This window comes from Bubalus bubalis, chromosome 3, assembly GCF_019923935.1.
Source record: "Bubalus bubalis isolate 160015118507 breed Murrah chromosome 3, NDDB_SH_1, whole genome shotgun sequence".
In the NCBI taxonomy this organism is placed as follows: domain Eukaryota; kingdom Metazoa; phylum Chordata; class Mammalia; order Artiodactyla; family Bovidae; genus Bubalus; species Bubalus bubalis.
In genome coordinates, this window is record NC_059159.1 from 14732589 (window position 1) to 14753957 (window position 21369).

Genomic DNA, 21369 nt, shown 5'->3' on the forward strand with positions numbered 1-21369 from the left:
GTGGGATCCTAGTTCTTGTAGTGGACGTGCAGAGTCCTAACTCAACTGGAGCCGCCAGGGAAATCCCTTCACACACACTTTTGACCTACATGATAAAAATGGCTTCTTCCAGTGAGCGGGACTTGGGAGATGAGGGGCTGAGTGCTGGGAGACTTCGGCAAATGAGTCATTTCCCCTGTATTTCCTCATCTGTAAAACAGGGCCATGGAACTAGAGACCTCTTCATGGGCCTCTTTATAAGCATCTTCCAATTAGGCACCATTTAGGTTAAAGGGACGAGTCCCCAGCTCTACTGTTCCACCTTCGCTCTTAGCTGGGTGGGGGAAGGTGGGGGCTCCTCTGCCTAGAGCCTCCAAGCCCCCAGTTCCTGAACGTAGTGGATCCCACCGGTTCATCTGCCAGCTTTATTGTATATGCCAACCCTGTCTGAGGGGCCTGGGACCCGTTAATGAACAACAGTCTCCTGCCCTCGTGAAGCTTCTATCTACTTGGCGAAGACAGACAAGAAACAGCAGCATGATCAGTACGAAATACATAGACTGTGCGAAGGTGATAAAATCCTGTGGAAAGAAAGAAAAGAAAGAGCAGAGCACAGGAGACAGGGGCCTGGAAGTTGCCACAGGGCTGTGCTTTCGCCAGCCATGGCTTGGTGGTCCTGTAGGGTCCAGCGGAAGCCTGGCACCTTCCTGACCACTGTGCCCTCCCTGCACTCTAAGTAGCATCACATCACTTAGGGTTGGAGTCCCTATACCAGTTCATCTTCCAGTTGATTTATCATCTAATCTTCAGGAGGACTGGTGTGTTTTCCATTGTTTTGTTTTGTTTTGTTTAGCTTTTGGCCATGCCGCATGGTATATGGCCTCTTAGTTCTCTGACCAGGGCTCGAACTCATACCTCCTCCTTTGGCAGCACGGATTCTTAACCACTAGATCACTAGGGAAGTCCCCAGGAGGACTGGTATTGACTGCTCACGTATGTTTGCAAATCCTGAGAAAAAAATGAGGTATTGAGTATAACTTGTCAATTTTTAACAGTAACATAAGAAGAGAATGTTTAAAAATCTGTCAAGGAAACGTCAGAAGCCTGCATGACTCAGGGGACAGAGGCAGCGGTTCTTTGATTTTTGTGATGTTTCTGTTCTCAAATACACATGTGGTGTGTATATATATGTGTGAGTGTGTATGTGTGTATTTACAAACAGAATTAAATAGTTTTTACCTATTGTGGATGTATTTATAAAATCTCCAGATAAACTCAAATACCATGAGAACAGTATAAGGCCAAGTTTAGGGAATCTGACGTCAAAGTCCCCACCTCCTCTAAACACTCCAGTGACCTCATCCAGTCCCTCTGCTAGGGTTCATTTTCCACTTGCCAGGGTCTCGTTTTGCAAAGAAGAAAATGGTTTTCTTTACACAGAGAGATTAAGAACATGTTTATCTGTAGTTTGGGTACTGGAACTGGGAAACCAAACCACAGTTGCTTCTGACACCAATCCTGCATCGTCTTTATCTGATGGTTCAGTACTTGGAAGTCTCTGGGGCTTTTGGTACTGGGGTGAAGTTCAATCACTTATCGGATTTGTGGTTTGGAGAAGAATAGAGATCTCCCTTTCAGATTAGGAGATGGTTGGTTCAAGAGTCTATGGCAAGGACATGTACTTGAGAGTCACCAACTCCTCCCACATAATATGAGTCCATTTCTGTGGTGTTTCTTTTCCCCACCCTGAACCTTAAAGTGAATCAGATTATTACTATTATAATTTTCAATGTTGCAATAGTTCAAGATAAGTGGAGAGACTGGGGTGTTGAAAGACCAGGACTTTCATGACTGTGATCAAAGGCATCAAGACTTCTGAACACTCTCATTCTTACTTGGGTTTGGGTCATGTTTTGATTGACTGGGGACCAAAAGAATCCACAGTAAACCATGAGGAGAGGTGAGGGCCTGCTAAACCCTGGATTGTCCTACTTCTGAGCTAAAGGGCACGCCCAACCCAGTCTTCTTTAGAGAATCGGAAACTCACGCCCAGAGAAACTGAATGATTTGTTCAGAGCGCGAACCAGGACATACATCCCTGTGCCCCGGCTCATCTTTCAGCTTCATTTATTCAAAGAACATCTGTTGAGCATGTGACAGGCTCATGGAGACACCTTGGGGGTTTTTAACTTAGAGTTCCATGTATTTTTTTATTTTTGACTGCACTGCACGACATGTGGGATCTTAGTGCCCTAACCAGGGATCAAACCCATTCCCCCTGCAGTGTAAGCACAGAGTCCTAACCACTAGACCTCCAGGGAAGTCCCTTCACTTGGAGTTTTAAGGATTAACTGGTTTTGGAGTTGCACGAACACAGGATGGGCCAAAGAGTGAGCGGCAGGCCTGAGCAGGGACATGTGGGCTCAGAATCTTAGGGAACTGCCCTGGGCAGGGCCCGGGCATGCTGCCAGGTCAGCTTCCAGGAGGCATAGTTGTGGAACCTGCCATCTTTTCCCTGTACGGCGCTGTTTCTCTGCAAGATGGTAAAACCCTTGAAGGCAGGAGTCTTACAGACTTCGAGGCTCCAGCGCCTCATGGAAGACAGGACTCTTCTTTCTGTGTTACCGGTAGGAGAGAAGAGTCCAACATGGGGGTGGGGGTTGAAATAAGCGAACCAGTAAGTAAGCTGGACATAGAGGAGTCAGCCAACAGGAAGAAGCGTGAACCAGGGAGTGCCTGGAAGAGATTGATAAATACTGCCTGTCTTTGCCAACCCTCCTGAGTAACGTAACCCAGTGATCCAGGACTCAACCATGACCTGGAGGGTTAGTGCCCCCACCTCCCCCACCTCCCCGCCCTGGATTCTGCCTCTTGTAGAGAAGATAGCCCTGGAAGTGACTGCAGTTATTGCAGAGGGAGCTCCCCCGGCCCCCGCCCCACCAGAGAGGGGGCCTGTCACTCCTTGGCCTCCTGAGGGGAGCCTTGTGATCCAGTGCCTGGGGTCTGGCTGGAGAAGTGCCTCAGATGACGGGTCTCAAAAGCAGAAGAACTTGCCATGAGGTTGCTCTGTGGGCCATATTTCATCACAAAAACAGTCTCATTTATGAAATTCTCCCATGAGGTTTCGGTGTGTGATGCTCCTATTCAGCTGTAAACCAACTAAGCAACACCAGTCCGACGCTAGTCTAAATGCCAACACCAGGAAGACTCATCTGGGCTGTGAACAGACTGTTAAGTGTATCTAACGCTTCGCCTTTGAGGAGTGTTTTTTCCCCCTCCAGGTCTGCTTTGCACCCTTAGGAACAGCATGCCCTCCTGCTCATTCTGTGAGCTACACAGGAAACCAAGAAAACGTGGATTTTGTGACCCACTCTGTACAAGTACATACTCAGCCTGTTTTTTTTTTTTGCCACATCGTGAGGCTTGTGGGTTCTTACTTCCCTGCCTAGGGATCAAACCTGTGTCCCCTACAGTGGGAGCTTGGAGTCCTAACCACTGGACTTCCAGGGAAGTCCCCACACCTTTGGCCTTCTGTTTGCTTCCCCAGCCCCTCCTTGTCCCAGTAACCCCTCTGCTTTCTATCTCCAGCAGCACTGGCCTGATAGGTCCTCAAATCCAGCAAATTATTTTTAGTCTCCAGGCCTTTGCACAGGCTGTTTCCTCTGCCCAGGAGACTTTTCCCTTCTTTCCACCCACCTCCCAGTTCCTGCAGATCTTCATTCAGTTGTTACGCCTTGTGAAAAACATTTGACACTGTGATCCATGCCCCCTGCAACACCAGACCAGATTGGCTTCTGATACACTCTCATGAGTGTATCAGACATCTTCCTGGGATGTCCCTTTTATAGCACTCACTGCAATTTGCCATTCTGTTTGTGCAATATTTTTTTTTACTCCTGTGGTCCCTTATTAGACTGTAAGTACCACGAGGGCAGGGATCAGATCATTGTTGTGGTTAGATCCTAGGGTCTTCAGTTGAGTTCAGTCGCTCAGTCAACCCCATGGACTGCAGCATGCCAGGTTTCCCTGTCTGTCACCAATTCCCAGAGCATGCTCAAACTCATGTCCATCAAGTCAGTGATGCCATCCAGCCATCTCATCCTCTGTCGTCCCAAAAAATTCCTGGAGTCTTACACAGCCTGAATTAATCATCGTCATAAGAGCTGACACTTATGTGATGCTGACTATACACTAAGAGTTTTACACATTTTAACCCATTATATATTAATTCACCAATGCTTTGAAATCAGTGTTATTGTTGTCCCTCATTTTATAGGTGAGAAAACCAAGGCACAGAGAAGTCAGTGACTTCTCTTCTTGCAGACACGTTATTCGGGGACAAAACATGAAACCTTGCAAACATATGTTGAACTATTCAGCATCATCAGAAAATGAGGGCTATTGCATAAGTGAGTTTCCAGGTAATTCAAATACAGCCCTAGAACTGTGGGGTGGACACCTTTTCAGCAGTTATACTATTCTTCCCTCTTAAATACCATAAACCAAGCATTTTAAGCTTTTCTTGATTATTCTAGATTGTCAGTACCAGCTCTTACACTTTGCTGCCTTGTTACCACCAGCTCTTACATTGTATTGTCTGCCCACAAGAGCAAAAGATGGGGAGCACCTGAGGTTTGGGACAGAGTGGATAATCAGGTTTTGAGTTTTGTTTACTCTCTGTTGGTATCTTTGGCCAGCACCAGTTTTCTTTAATAAAATGGTCTTCCCTAATATTTACGTAGCTCTTGTCTTTGACATCCTTTGTATTTGTTTTGCTGTCCGAGCATTCAATGGGACACTGTTTTTGCTCAGTTCTCCAAAGGAAAAACAGAGTAGGAAGCTTAGCCACCTTGCCCCACAGGTCACTTGCCCATGGAAGCCATTCTTCTGGCCCCGAGAAGTTGGCAGTGAGGTTGGATGACCTCCCGAGAAAGCAGAAGCCTGACTGGGATGAAGCCTGTTGGCGGCAGAGCATGTGCTATTAGAAACCTGTGCCGTCTCCCCTCCCGGCCCTGGACAGCCGTTTTTCCTTTCTCCGGAGGGAGTTCAGTCCTCCTCTGTGTCTGGAAGGGCTTCTTCCTCGAACCCGAAGGCGTGGTGCCCTCTTGGGGTGATTCCTTCCTGCTCCCATTTCCTGCCCACCCTAGATTGGCCGGAGGAGGCAGCAGTCCTTCCGCTCGGCCACTTGCTCGGGCTGCAGTTTTCACACCACAACTCCCTAGGTCTGCTTGTGCCAACAGTCTTCCAAGCAGTTTCTGACTCTTTCCTATCTCTGTCCAAATGTGTGGGAATTGCACTGGGATGTTTATATTTGCCTCCCAGAAGAGCCTAGAAAATAGAAACCTATGCTGAGAGTATGGAAATCCTGTGACATAAGATTTTCTTTTTTATTTATTTTAAAATTTGTTTTTGTTGAAGGATAGTTGATTTACAGTGTTGTGCTAGTTTCTAATCAAAGCAGCAGAGTGATTTGGTTATGCATATATATATACACACATTCTTTTTCATATTCTTTTCCAATATGGTTTATCACGGGATATTGAATATAGTTCCCTGTGCTATACAGTAGGATCCTGTTGTTTATAGGATTTTCTTTGCTGTGAAAAAGTCAATATTTTTGCAAGCATCTTATTCCTGCAAAGTGAAGCTGTCACGGCTTGCTGCGTGAGGCTCATGGTTGTACATATGTCATTAAAATGGTCCTCCATGTTCAAAAGGAGTTGTCCGGTGCTAATCAGTAATGTGCGTTTCCTTGGTGCTGCCATTAAAAGAATGACTCACTTCAGCAAAGGAATGGGCAGTGGCCACTGTATCATCACCATCATCATCAAAGAGCACTTTTTTTAAGAACCATCAGAACGGGGCTGGATAAATGTATTCCAGGGATTTTTTTTATAGTGGCTAAGGCCATGATCTCTGACTTCCTGTGATGTTATCCACACCCACTTAGATCTACAGTGGGATCTCAGGAATTTTTATCCAGAACATTTTTTTTAAGGCCCCACCCTGTATAATTTGCAGTGCCTTTTGGTCTGTTGGGTGGCTATGTAGATATGTATTACAAATTTGGTGTCTCATCCAAAAGGTCCCAACCCCTTCCCCATCAGAACAGTGTTGATCTCCAGCAAGACTCGAAGGACTCCAGGCCTCAAGTAATTGAAGCCTGTGTTTCTCAGAAAACCATGATTTAAAGCAGTGAAATTATAGTGTGGTACAGTGTGCAGAGGACCAGGAGGCGAGGCAGAGAGACCTTGGTTCCAGTCTGGTTAGCGGTCTGTGGTGCCTTGGGCTAGTCACTTCACTCTCTGGGCCTTGACTCCTCTCCTGTGAACTGAGAGGCTGGGGTAAGGTGACCTTCTCCAGTTCTTTTCGTTGCTGAAGTTACATATCCCAGAAGCCGTAAACAGCCCCTGCTTGTTTGATCTGTATTGTCTGGAACCATGTGGATTTCCGGGACCATCAGCTAACTGGAGAGGGGAAGGTGGCATGGTGGATGGGGCCAGCCGGGCAGTGGGTAATCCTCAGACGTACTTCAGACAATGGGGACTCTTGTCTAGGGGAAAGTCGATCTGGCCAAGGAGCTCAACTTCAGGCAGATTTCATAGTGTTTGACTTCCATTATAAAGCTTGGCAACATCTGGCAGGCCTAGGTGGCAATTATGTCATAAATATATAAATACAGTTGTTTATGGATAATGTTGATTCAACTAGAGCATTTATCCACTTTCTACCCGACCCCTTCCGTCCGTCTCTGGCAGAAAGGAATCTCTTACCAAGTTTAAATAGCAAAATTGACAGTTTCAGATTAACTGCTGTTATTAAGACTGAAAAATTTGGTATCCAATTGAGTCTTTTTTTTTTTCCCTTGGGGTTTTCATAGGAAGACTTCCTAATAGGTTTAACTGAAGATGAATGTGCTACTCAAATAGATCAAATCTGGCTTTTTGTAAAGCTGGTAGTCCCCTTATGAACTTAGGGTCTAATCAGACTTTTATTGGTTTTGTTTGTTTACGATGCTGCTCCATAAGGTAAGTGAGCCTAATAGGATTCTTAGTTTTCTACAAGGCCTGCATTGCTGCTGTTTCCCTTCAGTGAAGAAGACTGAGTAATAATAATGGTGATACTTGCATTCCAAATCTCAACCACTAAATGATGGTGAGACCTTGGGTTTTAGTTTTAATATTAACAAAATGCTTAACAACTTTAGAGATTCAATATCACCCTAAGAACAGGGCTTGGTCCCTTGACCACAGTGTGGTAAAGGGTTTCCTGTAGCACCTTTCATGCCCAAATAGATTTGCTCCTCCCCTGGGGTCAATATAAGTTGATGATAGAGGGACCGTGAAGACAAATGGAGCTGCCAGCTGCTTGAACTTAGACAGTTAGCCTGGGGCCCCAGAACCAGTTCAGGAAAGTGTCTTCACCTGTTGTGAAATGAGCACACCTTTACTGTCAGAAATCATGTGGCCTTACAAGGAACCTTTTATCAGACCCATTAAATGAGTAGCCTAGACCACCAAAGAATTGGGTGGTGGTTAATTACACCACATGCGAGAATTGCTTCGTGTTAAATACTAGTTTAACTCTCTCAGTGGCTGATTTTGGAAACCACACAGCACTGCTCAGTTAAACCTTGCCCTTTTTCTGCATCCCAGTTAGACACCTGACTCCCATCCAAAGCAAATGTCACGGTTACCTTTATTGACCCGATGTCAAGAAACAGCAGCCGATGGGCTGATTAGAAGGAAATATATACAGTTGATGGATTATTGCTGATCGAGGCACAGGTAAACAAAGTGTGTCAGAGTTTGGCATGATTTTAATCCTAGACTGAAACCATTAAAACGTAGACACAATTAAAAGTCTCTTTAATATCACCAGTGTTTTAATTCTGTTCTTCATCCTTAGTCTACTGGATTGGAATAAACCCAATGAGGTTTCTGTGTCACTGTGTACAGATGATTGTATAGAAGTCTCCACGTTTGAGCTGAGTGAGTGAAAGTCGCCCAGTCGTGTCTGACTCCCTGCGATCCCATGGATTATACAGTCCATGGAATTCTCCAGGCCAGAATACTGGAGTGGGTAGCCTTGCCCTTCTCGAGAAGATCTTTCCAACCCAGGGATCAAACCCAGGTCTCCCGCATTATGGGCAGATTCTTTACCAGCTGAGCCACAAGGGAAACCCATACTGAGTACTTTTAATTCAGGTATGTCAGTGAGACAGGGGATGGGGAGCAGGGTTTGATTAGAATAGGGAATCAGAGTTTCTAGTTATTAACCTTAGCAATAATGCTTGGAGGTGAGAAGGGCATTGGGTGCCGGGGGATATGCCAAGGCACCATAAAGAGGAGAGAAAATAAGACTTGCACGTGTGTGTGTGTGAGTGTGATGGGGGAGATGGTTCCTATGGATAAGAAAGCAGAGGATAACAGAAGATGCCAAACTCTGTTACACTTGGTTGGATCTGTCTTATCAGACCTTTTCCTAAGATACCCTCAAAAGAAGAGCTGCTGTTCTAGCCTGCTCCACTGATCATGATGTGGGCTTCATTTTTCAACAAGAGACTGTTATGTAATGGGTGTGTGCCGGCATTTACTGGGCACTGATTTCAGTCGCATGCTGATTTGGAGAATTCTCGGTGGTTTTTTGGCCATCGCTGGGCACAGTCTTCTACCATGTGGCCAAATATGACAGTACCCCGCTTAGTAGTTTTATGAAGCCACCAGAATTGCAAAGAGCCAAACTCTGTTGGGGTATGTAGCCAGAAGTATATAATATGGCTGCAAATAGAATTGTAGACAAAGATGTATTTTTTTTTAAATTGTTTAGGGCCTGCCAAGGGACTGTGTTACATAATATTGTTTTGAGGAACTTCCTGCTTAATTGCACAGGTTCCCCCCGCCTTTTTTTTTTTGGTGGGAAGCTCTATAGGACTGGGATCTGGTATGATGAGCCAGAAAGTGTCTTACCCATAGCTCTCAAAATAAGCTCACCCATCCTGGGTGGCTTTCAGCTGGGTGTAGCCCACAAGGAGGATCCAGTCTACTTGTGATTTTTCCATACCTCTGCTTTCTTATCCATAGGAACCATCTCCCCCATCACACCCACACACGCACATGTGCAAGTCTTATTTTCTCTCCTCTTTATGGTGCCTTGGCACTGGCACATCCCCTGGCACCCAATGCCCTTCTCACCTCCAAGCGTTATTGCTAAGGTTAATAATTAGAAGCTCTGATTCCCTAGCACGTTCTAAGTTCATTTGCAATTTATTATTCTACATTTGGTGACATGCAATCTTAATTGTTCTCAAGATTTCCCCTGTCCTAAGTAGTAAAAGCATAAGCGCTTGGAAGTCTTTCCTGTGGAATCCTTCCTTCACTCGCATGCCTGTCTTTTTTTTTTTAATTTATTTATTTTAATTGGAGGCTAATTACTTTACAATATTGTATTGGTTTTGCCATACATCAGCATAAATCTGCCACAGGTATACACATGTTCCCCATCCTGAATCCCCCTCCCACCTCCCTCCCCGTACTATCCCTCTGGGTCATCCCAGTGCACCAGCCCCAAGCATCCTATATCATGCATGGAACCTGGACTGGCATGCCTGTCTCAAGTCTTAATAATACCGTAATGGATATTCATCAACCAACCAAAAGTCACTTTACCTTCCTTTTACCTTTATGGGCTGCTGTGCAGTGGGTTGGAGCCCGGGCAGGAAGCCTTGCACTGCACAAGGCAGAATGGTTGTTGGTGGCCAGTTATAGGTTCCAGGAATTTAGGTGGAAAAGCACAAGCTGGAATTAAGATTGCCGGGAGAAATGTCAATAACCTCAGATATGCAGATGACACCACCCTTATGGCAGAAAGTGAAGAGGAGCTAAAGAGCCTCTTGATGAAAGTGAAAGAGGAGAGTGAAAAGGTTGGCTTAAAGCTCAACATTCAGAAAACTAAGATCATGGCATCTGGTCCTATCACTTCATGGGAAGTAGATGGGGAAACCATGGAAGCAGTGTCAGACTTTATTTTTTGGGCTCCAAAATCACTGCAGATGGTGATTGCAGCCATGAAATTAAGAGACACTTACTCCTTGGAAGGGAAGTTATGACCAACCTAGATAGCATATTCAAAAGCAGAGACATTACTTTGCCAACAAAGGTCCGTCTAGTCAAGGCTATGGTTTTTCCCGTGGTCATGTATAGATGTGAGAGTTGGACTATGAAGAAAGCTGAATGCCGAAGAATTGATGCTTTTGAACTGTGATGTTGGAGAAGACTCTTGAGAGTCCCTTGGACGGCAAGGAGATCCAACCAGTCCATTCTGAAGGAGATAAGTCCTGGGTGTTCATTGGAAGGACTGATGCTAAAGCTGAAACTCTAATACTTTGGCCACCTCATGCGAAGAGTTAACTCATTGGAAAAGACTCTGATGCTGGAGGGATTGGGGACAGGAGGAGAAGGGGACGACAGAGGATGAGATGGCTGGATGGCATCACCAACTCGATAGACATGAGTTTGCGTAAACTCCAGGAGTTGGTGATCGACAGGGAGACCTGGCGTGCTGCGATTCATGGGGTCGCAAAGAGTCAGACACGATTGAGTGACTGAACTGAACTGATGTTGTATAAGGATTTTCTGCTGGACACATGCCAATATCTTTGCTAGACTAATACAAGTGTTGTATCTTCAGTTTGGTGGAAGGGTTTTCTTAACCTTGGTGGTGGTGGTTTAGTCGCTCAGTTGTATCCAACTCTGCGATCCTACGTACTAGAGCCCACCAGGCTCCTTTGTCCAGGGGGTTTCCCAGGCAAGAATACTGGAGTGGGTAGCCATTTCCTTCTCCAGGAGAATCTTCCCCAGGCAGGGATCAAACCTGTGTCTACTGCATTGCAGGCAGATTCTTTATACCAGGGAGAGTATGTATATTCAAAGACACAATCATTAGACTCTTTCTATATGGGGCTCGGGCTTGAAAACTAGTAAAAATATTCCACAAGAATAACTTAGAACATTTGGAATCACCCTTTAATCTCTGCTTATACCTCAAGCATGCATAAGCAATATTTCCATGTCTTTATTTAAAAGTTTTATGGATTTATTGTGCCTTAAAATATACTCTACCAAGGTAGTGAACTGTCACGTTTTAAACTATTTTCCAAATTAAAATTCTGCTTTTTAAGGACTTGGCCTTTATGTCTTTCAGATAGAAATTAACTAAGTAAAACTAAAAGTGAGGATTATGTAATGTAACAGTAATCCAATAACCATGCAGGAAAAAATTAGTTAAAAAAAAAAACACCAACAAGCAAAAAACCCCACCTCTCAGCAAATCCTGGAAATCAATGTGGTACTCCTAAAAGAAAAATAATACCACTTTGTAATTAGCCAGATTATTGTATTCTAATTATTATAAATGGTTTGGTCTGTTGGAGTGGAGGTAAGAATGGGAAACGTTTCACAGGAAAGTGCCTATAAGTTGAGCTTTTGGAGATGGACGTTTGGGTTAGACCTGATCAGTTTGCATGCCACCTGAGACGTGTATGGCTCCCTTGTTCACAGTGTGCACATCCTCTTTTTTTTTTTTTGTGGTCTCCCCTGGTGGCTCAACTGTAAAGAACCTGCCTGCAATACAGGAGACACAGGAGGAGCTGTGGGCTCGTTTCCTGGGTTCCTGAGAATCCCTTGGAGAAGGAAATGGCAACCCACTCCAGTATTCTTGCCTGGAAAACCCCATGGACAACCCATGGGTTCAGAAAAGAGTCTGACACGACTTAGCAACTAAACAACAAGGACTCACTAGTTTGGGGACAGACACGTGTGTGCATGGCCCCACTTCTTCCCTCTGACTTCAAGATGAAAGGTCTGTGCCAACTTCATTGATCTTGTTTCTGACCATTGTTATTAGGTAGTCTGTTAAACCGTGGGCTGGTTCTTGAAATATGTGTCTGAAATTTAAGAATTGTGTTTCTTTGGAAAATGCAGCCTCTTGGAAAACCCTAATGGGGAAGCATGGGGCTGCCCTGTGTTCTGAATCTTAGAGCAGCATGCGGTGTGCTTCCTGCTGTTCATCCAGGGGCCAGAGGGAGGGTGCGGGGAGCAGCCTTATCAGTGGTAGCCTGGCAACTGCAACCAGATCCCAGCTTTGTGGGCTCTTCTCCAGCCACCAGGGAGCTGCCTCTGGCCTGACCCGTCCCAAGTTCTAGTTCAGAAACTGGTAGGTTTGGGACTTCCCTGGTGGTCCACACTTTGCCTGCCAGTGCTGGAGGATGAGGGTTTGATCCTTGGTTGGGAAGCTAAGACCCCCACATGCCTAGTGATCAAAAAAGTAAAACGTAAAACAGAAGCAATATTGTAACAAGTTCAGTAAAGACTTAAAAATGGTGCACATCAAAAAAAGGGGACTTGCCTGGTGGTCCAGTGGCTAAGAATCCTCACATCCAATACAGGTGGCCAGGGTTCGAACCCTCGTCAGGGAACTAGATCCCACATGTCTCAACTGCAGCCAGACCCGATGCAGCCAAATAAATAAATATATATATTTTTAATCTTAAAAAAAAAAAAAAAGGTGTGTTAGAGGCTGTTTCATTTGTTTTTGTGCTACCTAAACACTTGATTTGTGAATGTTTGTACGGACAGTCCCTTCTGTCTGTACTAAACAGAGTTATTCCAGAGCTTGTTTTAGGAAAGACTTTTTTTCCTTGCCTGAAATATAAACATTTGAGTTCATTAATGCAGGAGCAGCTGACAATTAGCTGAATTTAGAATATTAGAAAATGAGATTGTTGGAGATTTAACTACCTTTTACTCATCTCTGTATGAGCAGTTGGTAGCTGCGTTCATGTCTTTTGCGGGAAATGCAAAGCAAGTGGTACATTTTAATCTTGCTTTATAATAAAATTGAACATGAGGATGCAGCCCAGGAATTATGTTTTCACAGGAGGCAGCCCTGGCCGAGCCGAGGAACAGCGAGGGCTGGATTTTAACAACGCAATCAACCTAAGTGAAATAAGCTGTTGTTACAGGCACACATTTCCCCAGCACCATCCGGCCCAAATTGCCCAGCTCTCTGGTCCTCAGACGGGGCATTTCCAGAGTTGCTATGTCAGGGTCACCTCATGTGAGAGGGCCAGACTTCCAGGAGGACCAATTAGCTAATGGATGTCTCATTTTAGACTAGACTAGATTACCCGCCACGGCCTCTACCATGTCACTGCAATTACTTTTTTAGGAGTCACCAATGAAGCCAGGAGTATATAACCCACTAGTTTCAAAAACAAGGCAGATCCCAGGCTGATTGGCAGGATCAGACCTTTTCTTTCTGCTCTCAGGCTCTCTGGAAACCAGTGTGTGTAGCTCTGGGGCCTGAAGCCCTTTTATCCGTTGCAGGGAAAATGGAACACCAACAGGGTGAAGGTGATATGCAAGATCATCATCGTGAAGCAGTGATTTTAAATGTTTCACAGACACGTAGTTCTCAGCTGTGCTCAGTATCACACAGAATTTAGTTGCTTATTGCATTCACGTGAGTTATAGCAACTTATCACTTTGCCGACAAAAGTCCATGTGGTCAAAGCTATAGTTTTTCCAGTAGTCATGTATGGATGTGAGAGTTGAACCATAAATAAAGCTGAGCACCTAAGAATTGATGCATTTGAATTGTGGTGCTGGAGAAGTTTCTTGAGAGTCCCTTGGACAGCGAGGAAATCAAACCAGTCAATCCTAAAGAAAATCAACCCTGAATACTCACTGGAAGGACTGATGCTGAAGTTGAAGCTCCAGTACTTTGGCCACCCAATGCGAAGAGCCGACTCACTGGAAAAGACCTGGATGCTAGGAAAGATTGAGGGCAGGAAGAGAAGGTAGGGACAGAAGAGGAAATGGTTGGATGGCATCACCGACTCAATGGACACGAATTTGTGTAAACTCTGGGAGATAGTGAAGGGCAGAGGTGCCTGGTGTGTTGCAGTCCATGGGGTCGCAGAGTTGACACTACTTAGTGACTGAACTACAACAACAACAGACAGCAGCTGTAGATGAGGGCAAGCATTTTAATGCTTTAAAAAATGCCAGGAGAAGACAAAGGCAGAGATTTTGTGCTATTAAGTTGCCTCATGAGAGACTAATGCTGCTCAGAGTGTCTCTTTCTAATTTGAAACCGTCAAGAGCGTCAAAGAAGAGAAAAATCTGTCTGGTGTGATGGGGTTTGTGATGTCACTGTGGACATTGTGATTAATTCAGCGTTCTCAGTTGCTAAATTCGACCTCCAGCCAAACCTGGTCTTTCTGAGATTTTTGAAGACCATGCTAGTTATGTGATGAGTGTTTTATTTCGAGTCACCAACCAACCATGGACAATTGCTCTTCCTGTGGTTTCCAAGATGCTCAGACAAAGCAGCTGGTTTTCATTTCGATGCCAATAGTGGAGCAGCACTGATACGTTTTAGTAAATATTGGCCCCTTTTAGTATTAAGACTGTGATGAGATGTATTCGGGGGCATTTAGTTAATTATAGTTGTACTGTAGGCTTTAGGCTTTAATTACAGTGAAACTCTTCTGTTCTCTGGATGTACACTCTCTGACCGGGAGACCTTTGTGTTTCTAAACTTCTGTCCCTTATTTGGTGGATTTCAATGATCAAAGGTGATTGGGTTACCTAATAACCCTGAGGTGGAAAGGGCTTCTGGAATTTAGGGGCTTGCTGAAGGTCCTTTAAATCCCAGCTTCTCTTCCACCTGCTAACTTATCCATCTCCTTTTTATGATCATATTATAGAAAATTTAGAAAATAAAGGAGAAAAAACTAGGGCTACAATTTTACATTTTTTTTTTCTATAGATATATTGAAAATACTTGTGTGTGGGTGTGTGTGTGTGTATTTAGGACTGTCTCAGTTTCGAGGGACTGAAACTTAGCTCTAACAAGCTTAAGCAAACAGGGGAGTTGACTGCACGGGCCGGGTGTCCCTGGGCCCAAGGACAGGGGTTGGCCAGGCATGAGAAGTGTTGGAGGCCAGGGTCTTAATCCCAGCTTTTCTGCCCTGTTTCTTCTCGGCCTTCTTTCTTCTTTATCTGTCTCTCTCTCATCCAGCTTTTCCACATGGAGGAAAACATATCCACAGAAACCTCCCGAGTTTAATTCCCTTTTCTTTTTTCTGAGTTTAATTTCTTAGTACTTCAGCCACCCAGATTGTTCAACCTGCTTCTGACATGATTCCCAAGACCTAAGAATGGTTGTTCCCAGGGTAACTGTGTGACAGAGGGATGGGGTTTCCACCTGTTGGCCCCCAGATACGCATACATGTTCCCATTTCATTTGGTCGACCTTACCCCCACCTAACTTAATCCCACCACCCCACATCAAGTTGCAGACCCATTCATTCCCCTTTGTCAGTGGAGGGAGCCCCTTGCCTGGGGTCCCAGGTAGCTCCAGCCTCAGTGGTCATCACAGGGCTGCTGTTCTCCAGGCCAGGTGCTCCAGGTGATATGTGTTCAGGTGTGAGCAGGTCCAGATGATTCTAGTCACCATCCATGCCCCATGGTCCAAAATAATTTTAGACAATTGGTGTACAAGACTTTGGATTCCGCCCAGGGCAGCCACCACGTCGGGGCTTCTGTTTTCCTAGCCAGGTTGTACTGAGACTGGTCTCCTACTTGCAGAAGTGGAGTTAAAAACAGGTTCTTCTCGGCCTTAAGGCTTAACCTGGAGAATAGATTCAGCAGGAACTGTAAGGCTTGCAGTTATTTCACTCATCCCAGGTAAGGGGCCCTTGCTCTGGGCAAAGTGGAGGGCGGGGCTTCTCCCCTGCAGGCCATATACAGGCAAGAGGTAGAGGAGGTTCTGGCAGCTGCTTGGCTCCTTTGCCTGGGGGTCTTCACATTGGAAAAGGAATGCAGGCAACTGGAGTGTTTGTCCCACCAGCTCAGGCTGCCCTGGAGAGAGCCATCTGTTTAAAGGAGATTAATTAGTGTCATCCTGGCTTTTACCAAGAGTGACCAGGTATTTCGGGGGTCAGGCTCCCATGCACAGTCTTTATGTTTCGTGCTAAGAGCCAGCCATACTGCTGTATTTTAAAAAAAGCATCTGTGCCAAAATTTAAACTGTCTCAGTGTAAGCAAGTTGTATTGGCCTGTTTTTAATTCAAGACTTGCAGGAACCAGCTGATTGGTGTGACAGTACAGTGACAAAGAAGAGAAAATCTCATTACAGGTGGCATTGCTGAGTGGACCCAGACTTCAGAAGGGAGTTATCCTAGGAAACCGTACCAGCTATTGCCTGCTTGTGCGTGTGCGTGCACACACACACACACACACTCACTCCCATGGAAACCATGTGGATGAGTGTACAGTTCCTAGCAAACCTAGAGGACAGGCAAGCAAAAAAAAAAAAAACTGTCCAGTTAATTAATCCACTGCTGCTGCTGCTGCTGCTGCTGCTAAGTTGCCTCAGTCGTGTCCGACTCTGTGTGACCCCATAGACGGCAGCCCACGAGGCTCCGCTATCCCTGGGATTCTCCAGGCAAGAACACTGGAGTGGGTTGCCATTTCCTTCTCCAATGCGTGAAAGTGAAAAGTGAAAGTGAAGTCGCTCAGTCGTGTCGGACTCTAAGCGACCCCATGGACTGCAGCCCACCAGGCTCCTCCATCCATGGGATTTTCCAGGCAAGAGTACTGGCGTGGGGTGCCATTGCCTTCTCTGAATTATAACCACAGTGTACATTAAATTTTGGATTCTATGGTTTTCATGTGACAACACATACAAGTTTTCCTCTGTATTGTAGATTCTTCCAAGGGCCATTTTAATGATACATAATATTCCATTGACTGTTTGTGTCCTAATTTGTTTCAGCCATTTAGAAGTGTTCAGGTCTTTCCTGTTTTTTGTGTGTTTATAAATGGGTTTTGATGAGTATCATTGTGCAAAGAGCTTTTCCCATAGCTGGACTTAACTTCTTTAGGATGTAGAAGAGGAACTACAGAGTCAAAAGCATGAATACTTTTATGCTTTCCAGAAATATTGCACTAACTTATAATTTTCATTGCCAATCAATAGTGGATAAGAAAGTGAATTTCACTACCTTTGGTTATTTTCTGTAGAATATTTTTCAAATTCATTAAAGATAAAAGGTACATTTTAATTTAAATTGTATTTTTATTACATGAAGAATAATTTGGGTTACTATGGTGAATTTTTTAAAAATTATTTTTAATTGGAGGATAATTGCTTTACAATATTGTGCTGGTTTCTGCCATACATCAGCATGAATCAATCATAAGTGTACATGCGTCCCCTCCCTCTTGAGCCTCCCTCCCCATCTCATCCCTCTAGGTTGTCACAGAGCACCAAGTTGAACTCCCTGAGTCATACATTTTCTTGTATGATATGTCTCTCTCAAAATCTTGGTGTTTACTATTATATAAACTCTTTCTATAATGAGAGCTGTTTTTCCCATTTTGCTTTAAATATTTCCCCCAAATTCCTTGTTGTTGTTTGTTGTTGAGTCACTAAGTTGTGTCCGACTCTTTTGCAACTCCATGAACTATAGCCCACCAGGCTTCTCTGTCCATGGGATTTCCCAGGCAAGAATACTGGAGTGGGTTGCCATTCCCTTCTCCAGGGGATCTTCCCGACCCAGGGATCAAACCCAAGTCTCCCGTGTTGCAGGCGGAGTCTTTCCCACTGAGCCGGGTTCCTTGCCTTTTAAAGTGTGTGTCGGTGTGTTGGCATTCTCCTTTAGCATGGAGCCTTGCAAGATAACCAGGTTTCAGAAAGTAAAATATAACCAAGAGAAGGAACTCAAAGCTGAGCATACATACTTTCCCCATCTGTTTCAGTGGAGGCTGGCCTTAGACTATTTCAGAGTCCCCCATCCCTGACATGTTAGGTCATCAACCCTTGTGTGGGAAGGACTGCTGCTCAGATAGAATAAGGCAATCTGGTTCTAGTCCTAAACCAGCTGTTGTCCAGACACATGCCCTTGAGGGGAGCTTCAGCTGGTCAACCTCAGTTTCTTCATCTGTGACGTGGTGGATCTTAGAAGGAAAACTTCTCGGGTACGGGAGGGGCTGGTCTGTGGTTGTGCACACCCAAGATGAAGAATCATGTTGACCACATCGATGCTTCTACCTCTCACTGCAGGGTTTTGGGAGCCCCAGCACTGTGACACTTCCTGAAACCTTGCTGTTTGTGTCAACACTGGATGGGAGTCTGCATGCCGTCAGCAAGAGGACAGGCTCCATCAAATGGACTTTAAAAGAAGGTAATTGGGATTTGGTCCTGGGATGACATGGACATTTGCTCAGCTGCTTCCGAGGAAACATTCCAGAAAAAGAGAGAAACAGTTATACATGATTTTAATAAACTAAAAAAGGATAACAGTCAAAGAGAAGAGACGAAGTGTACACAAAGGGTATGTTTACAACTCAAATTGTGATTATCTGCTCAGGGCATCAGTTGAGACAAGCTTTATCTTTTTTATGATTATTCTTTTTTCACAGTTGTCTAGATTTTGTGTATAAATGGCTCTAGGCTTTTCTATGAATAGTTCTGGCTGGTTGGTGTTTATGAAGACATGCTACATTAATTTTTTTTAAGTTCTAATGATTAGAATCTTGTAATCATAATTAAAAGAAGCTATCTTCTCTAACCTCAAATTACTCATTTTGTTTTTATAGAGGCTAGAATAGCTGAGGGCTGTAGGATTTGACATTCATCCAAGTCAGTCACTTTATTAGCTCTGTACATTGAGGGAAGTGGAAGGCAGAGGCTGTTTCTCATTTGCTCTACCAAGCTTCCATTTATGATCTTGTGTTCCTGGTGATGGTGGGCAGCATGGACTCCCTACAGCTGGGAAATCGTATTCAGTTCCCAAAGTAATCTTCCTGGATAAAAGCCAGGCAAATCCCAGGATTGGGGGCTCTCAGAGTCATCTTGTTTATTCCATCCTATCGTAATTCTCCTTTGGCCATAAATTCAGGTCTGACTGGTATGTTCTCTTTCATCACTAAGCCATGACTCAGTATTCTCTTGAACACAGCAAATGTTTTTCCTTCATTAATAAAATGTTCCAAAACAGTGTTTTTAGTTGGAAATATATTAGCACATATCAGAAGGTCACACATCATCTTGTCCATTCAGCAGCAAACCTGGTTGCCATCCGCAGATGCTGGCAGGTAGGTAACCACAGACTGCCCTGCCTCACCTGTCCGGGCCAGCTTGGATCAGCAAGGACTTTAAGTGATGGAAAGGACCAGGTCCCTCAGGAGCGAGAGCCCACAGCAAGATGGGAGAGCCCAGTGTTGGCAGTGTGTTACTGGCTCTCCGAACATTATCTGTGCTTTCATGTTTAAGCAGTGTTCTTTATATTTCAGAATGTCTCATTTTGTCCAGAGATGAAAATCAACAAGTCACAAAAGGATTGAGATAAATATTTTTGCTGTTAAATATGAGGGCTGGTCCCTCAGTTCCAATATTCCCAGGCACGACATCTTTGCCCCCAAGCCACTTCAATTCTTCTGTTTTGCTTTTTCCCTGCGTGTATTGTTTTAGATCAATCTCCAGGTCTTAATTTCTGCAAGTAGCCTTGCCTATAGCCAGCAAAACTGTGCCCTGCCTTGTTTGTTACTTAGCCAAACATAAGAAACAATCTGTTCTCTCCTGTAATTTAGAGCTGCAAGAACCTGCCTCCTTTTACTTATTTGTTTGTTTATTTTTTAAAGATACTTTAACAATATTTGTTTAGCTGCCTCGGGTCTTAGTTGTGGCACGTGGGGTCTTTTACGGTGGTGCACGGGCTTAGTCGCCCTGCGGCATGTGTGATCTTAGTTTCCAGGGATGGAACCTGTGTCCCCTGCGTTGGCAGGAGGATTCTCAACCACTGGACCACCAGGGAAGTCCCTTGTCTCCTTTTAAGTTTAATGCAAGTTTAGAGAACTCGAAACTCTGTCTGTGAAAGCTACTGTATGGGGCACAAAGAGGAAAAAGACAGCCCCTACTCTCAAGGAGCCCACCATCGGGAGGGAGACATGACAAGCACACAGAAGTTCAGCAGGGAAGCAGCCCTGTAACCACCGCAGAGAGGTGCTAGGAAGCTGTTCCAGCTGGGCCGGGAAAGGCTCCTTGTGCGGAGCTGAGCCTTGGAGGATGCATCACACTGCAGTCCGGTGGAAGCCTGGCAGGGAACAAAGGCACCAGTCTGGGGTGTGGGGACAGGTCTGGTTTGGGAGGGGCTTAGCGATGGAGGTGGAGGGAGGCAGACAGAGGGGATGTTGAGGCCTGTGGCAGCTCTGAGGCATTTGTACTTGAGGGAACAGGAAGTTGGGAGCCATTGACACGCCTGAGCAGGTGAGTGACTCAACAGGTGCTGCTGCTTCCAAATTAATCCAGCAGCAGTGTGTGCGACTAGAGATGGGAGGCAGACCTGAGGGAGGGGGGCAGGGAGAATGGAAGAGGTGGGAAGGATGAGAGGCCTGCCAGAAATAGAATCGGGGAACCCAGCAACTGGTTAGGTAGGCAGAGCAGGCAGGAGTTAAAAGACACGTGCGGGCAGAATTAGAGAAAGTTGATTAAGACCTAAGAATTTTAAGTAATGAAATTCGGTTCGATTTAATTCAGTGAAATTTCAGTTATATTCTAAGTCTCATCGTTTTTCTGAGAATAAATTGGCTGATTTTAGCTAAATTCAGCCCTGGCTAGTATTGGTAGCCACCCCCTGCCTTTTTTTTTTTTTTTTTTTTGGCTGTGTAGCTTGTGGGATCTTAGGTCCCCAATCAGGGAGTGAACCCATTCCGTCTGCATAGGAAGCATAGAGTCTTAACCACTGGACCACCAGGGAATTCCTTCTCTCTCTGTATATTTTTATACAAAGATTAAAGATGGTAACATATAGAGACCCTGAATTTTTAATTTAATTTTAATCTTGCAATTATAACTAAAAATTTCAAAACCATTAATACGTAAGTATTAATGAAAAAAAACCTCTAAGATCATGACATCTGGTCCCATCTCTTCATGGCAAATAGAAGGGGAAAACATGGAAGCAGTGACAGATTTTCTTTTCTTGGGCTCTAACATCACTGCGGATGGTAACTGCAGCCATGAGATTAAAAGGTGCTTGCTCCGTGGAAGGAAAGATATGACAAACCTAGACAGAGTATTAAAAAGCAAGTGACATCAGTTTGCTGACAAAATTGCATGTAGTCAAAGCTATGGTTTTTCCAGTAGTCATGTATGGATATGAGAGTTGGACCATAAAGAAGGCTGAGCACTGAAGAATTGATGCTTTGAAATTGTGGTGCTGGAGAAGACTCTTGAGAGTCCCTTGGACGGCAAGGAGATCAAGCCAGTCACTTCTAAAGGAAATCAACCCTGAATATTCATTGAAAGGACTGAAGCTGA

At 44.7% G+C, this 21369-nt stretch overlaps 1 protein-coding gene across 2 annotated transcripts in view; it reads left to right on the top strand.

The window, feature by feature from the left end:
- ERN1 (endoplasmic reticulum to nucleus signaling 1) overlaps nt 1–21369 on the top strand; it is an 83005-nt gene that overhangs the window by 11365 nt on the left and 50271 nt on the right. For both annotated transcript variants that reach the window (XM_025279831.3, XM_025279832.3), the window contains exon 2: nt 18112–18232. In XM_025279831.3, the coding sequence (XP_025135616.1) occupies nt 18112–18232 (121 nt within the window). The remainder of the gene's footprint in view (nt 1–18111; nt 18233–21369) is intronic.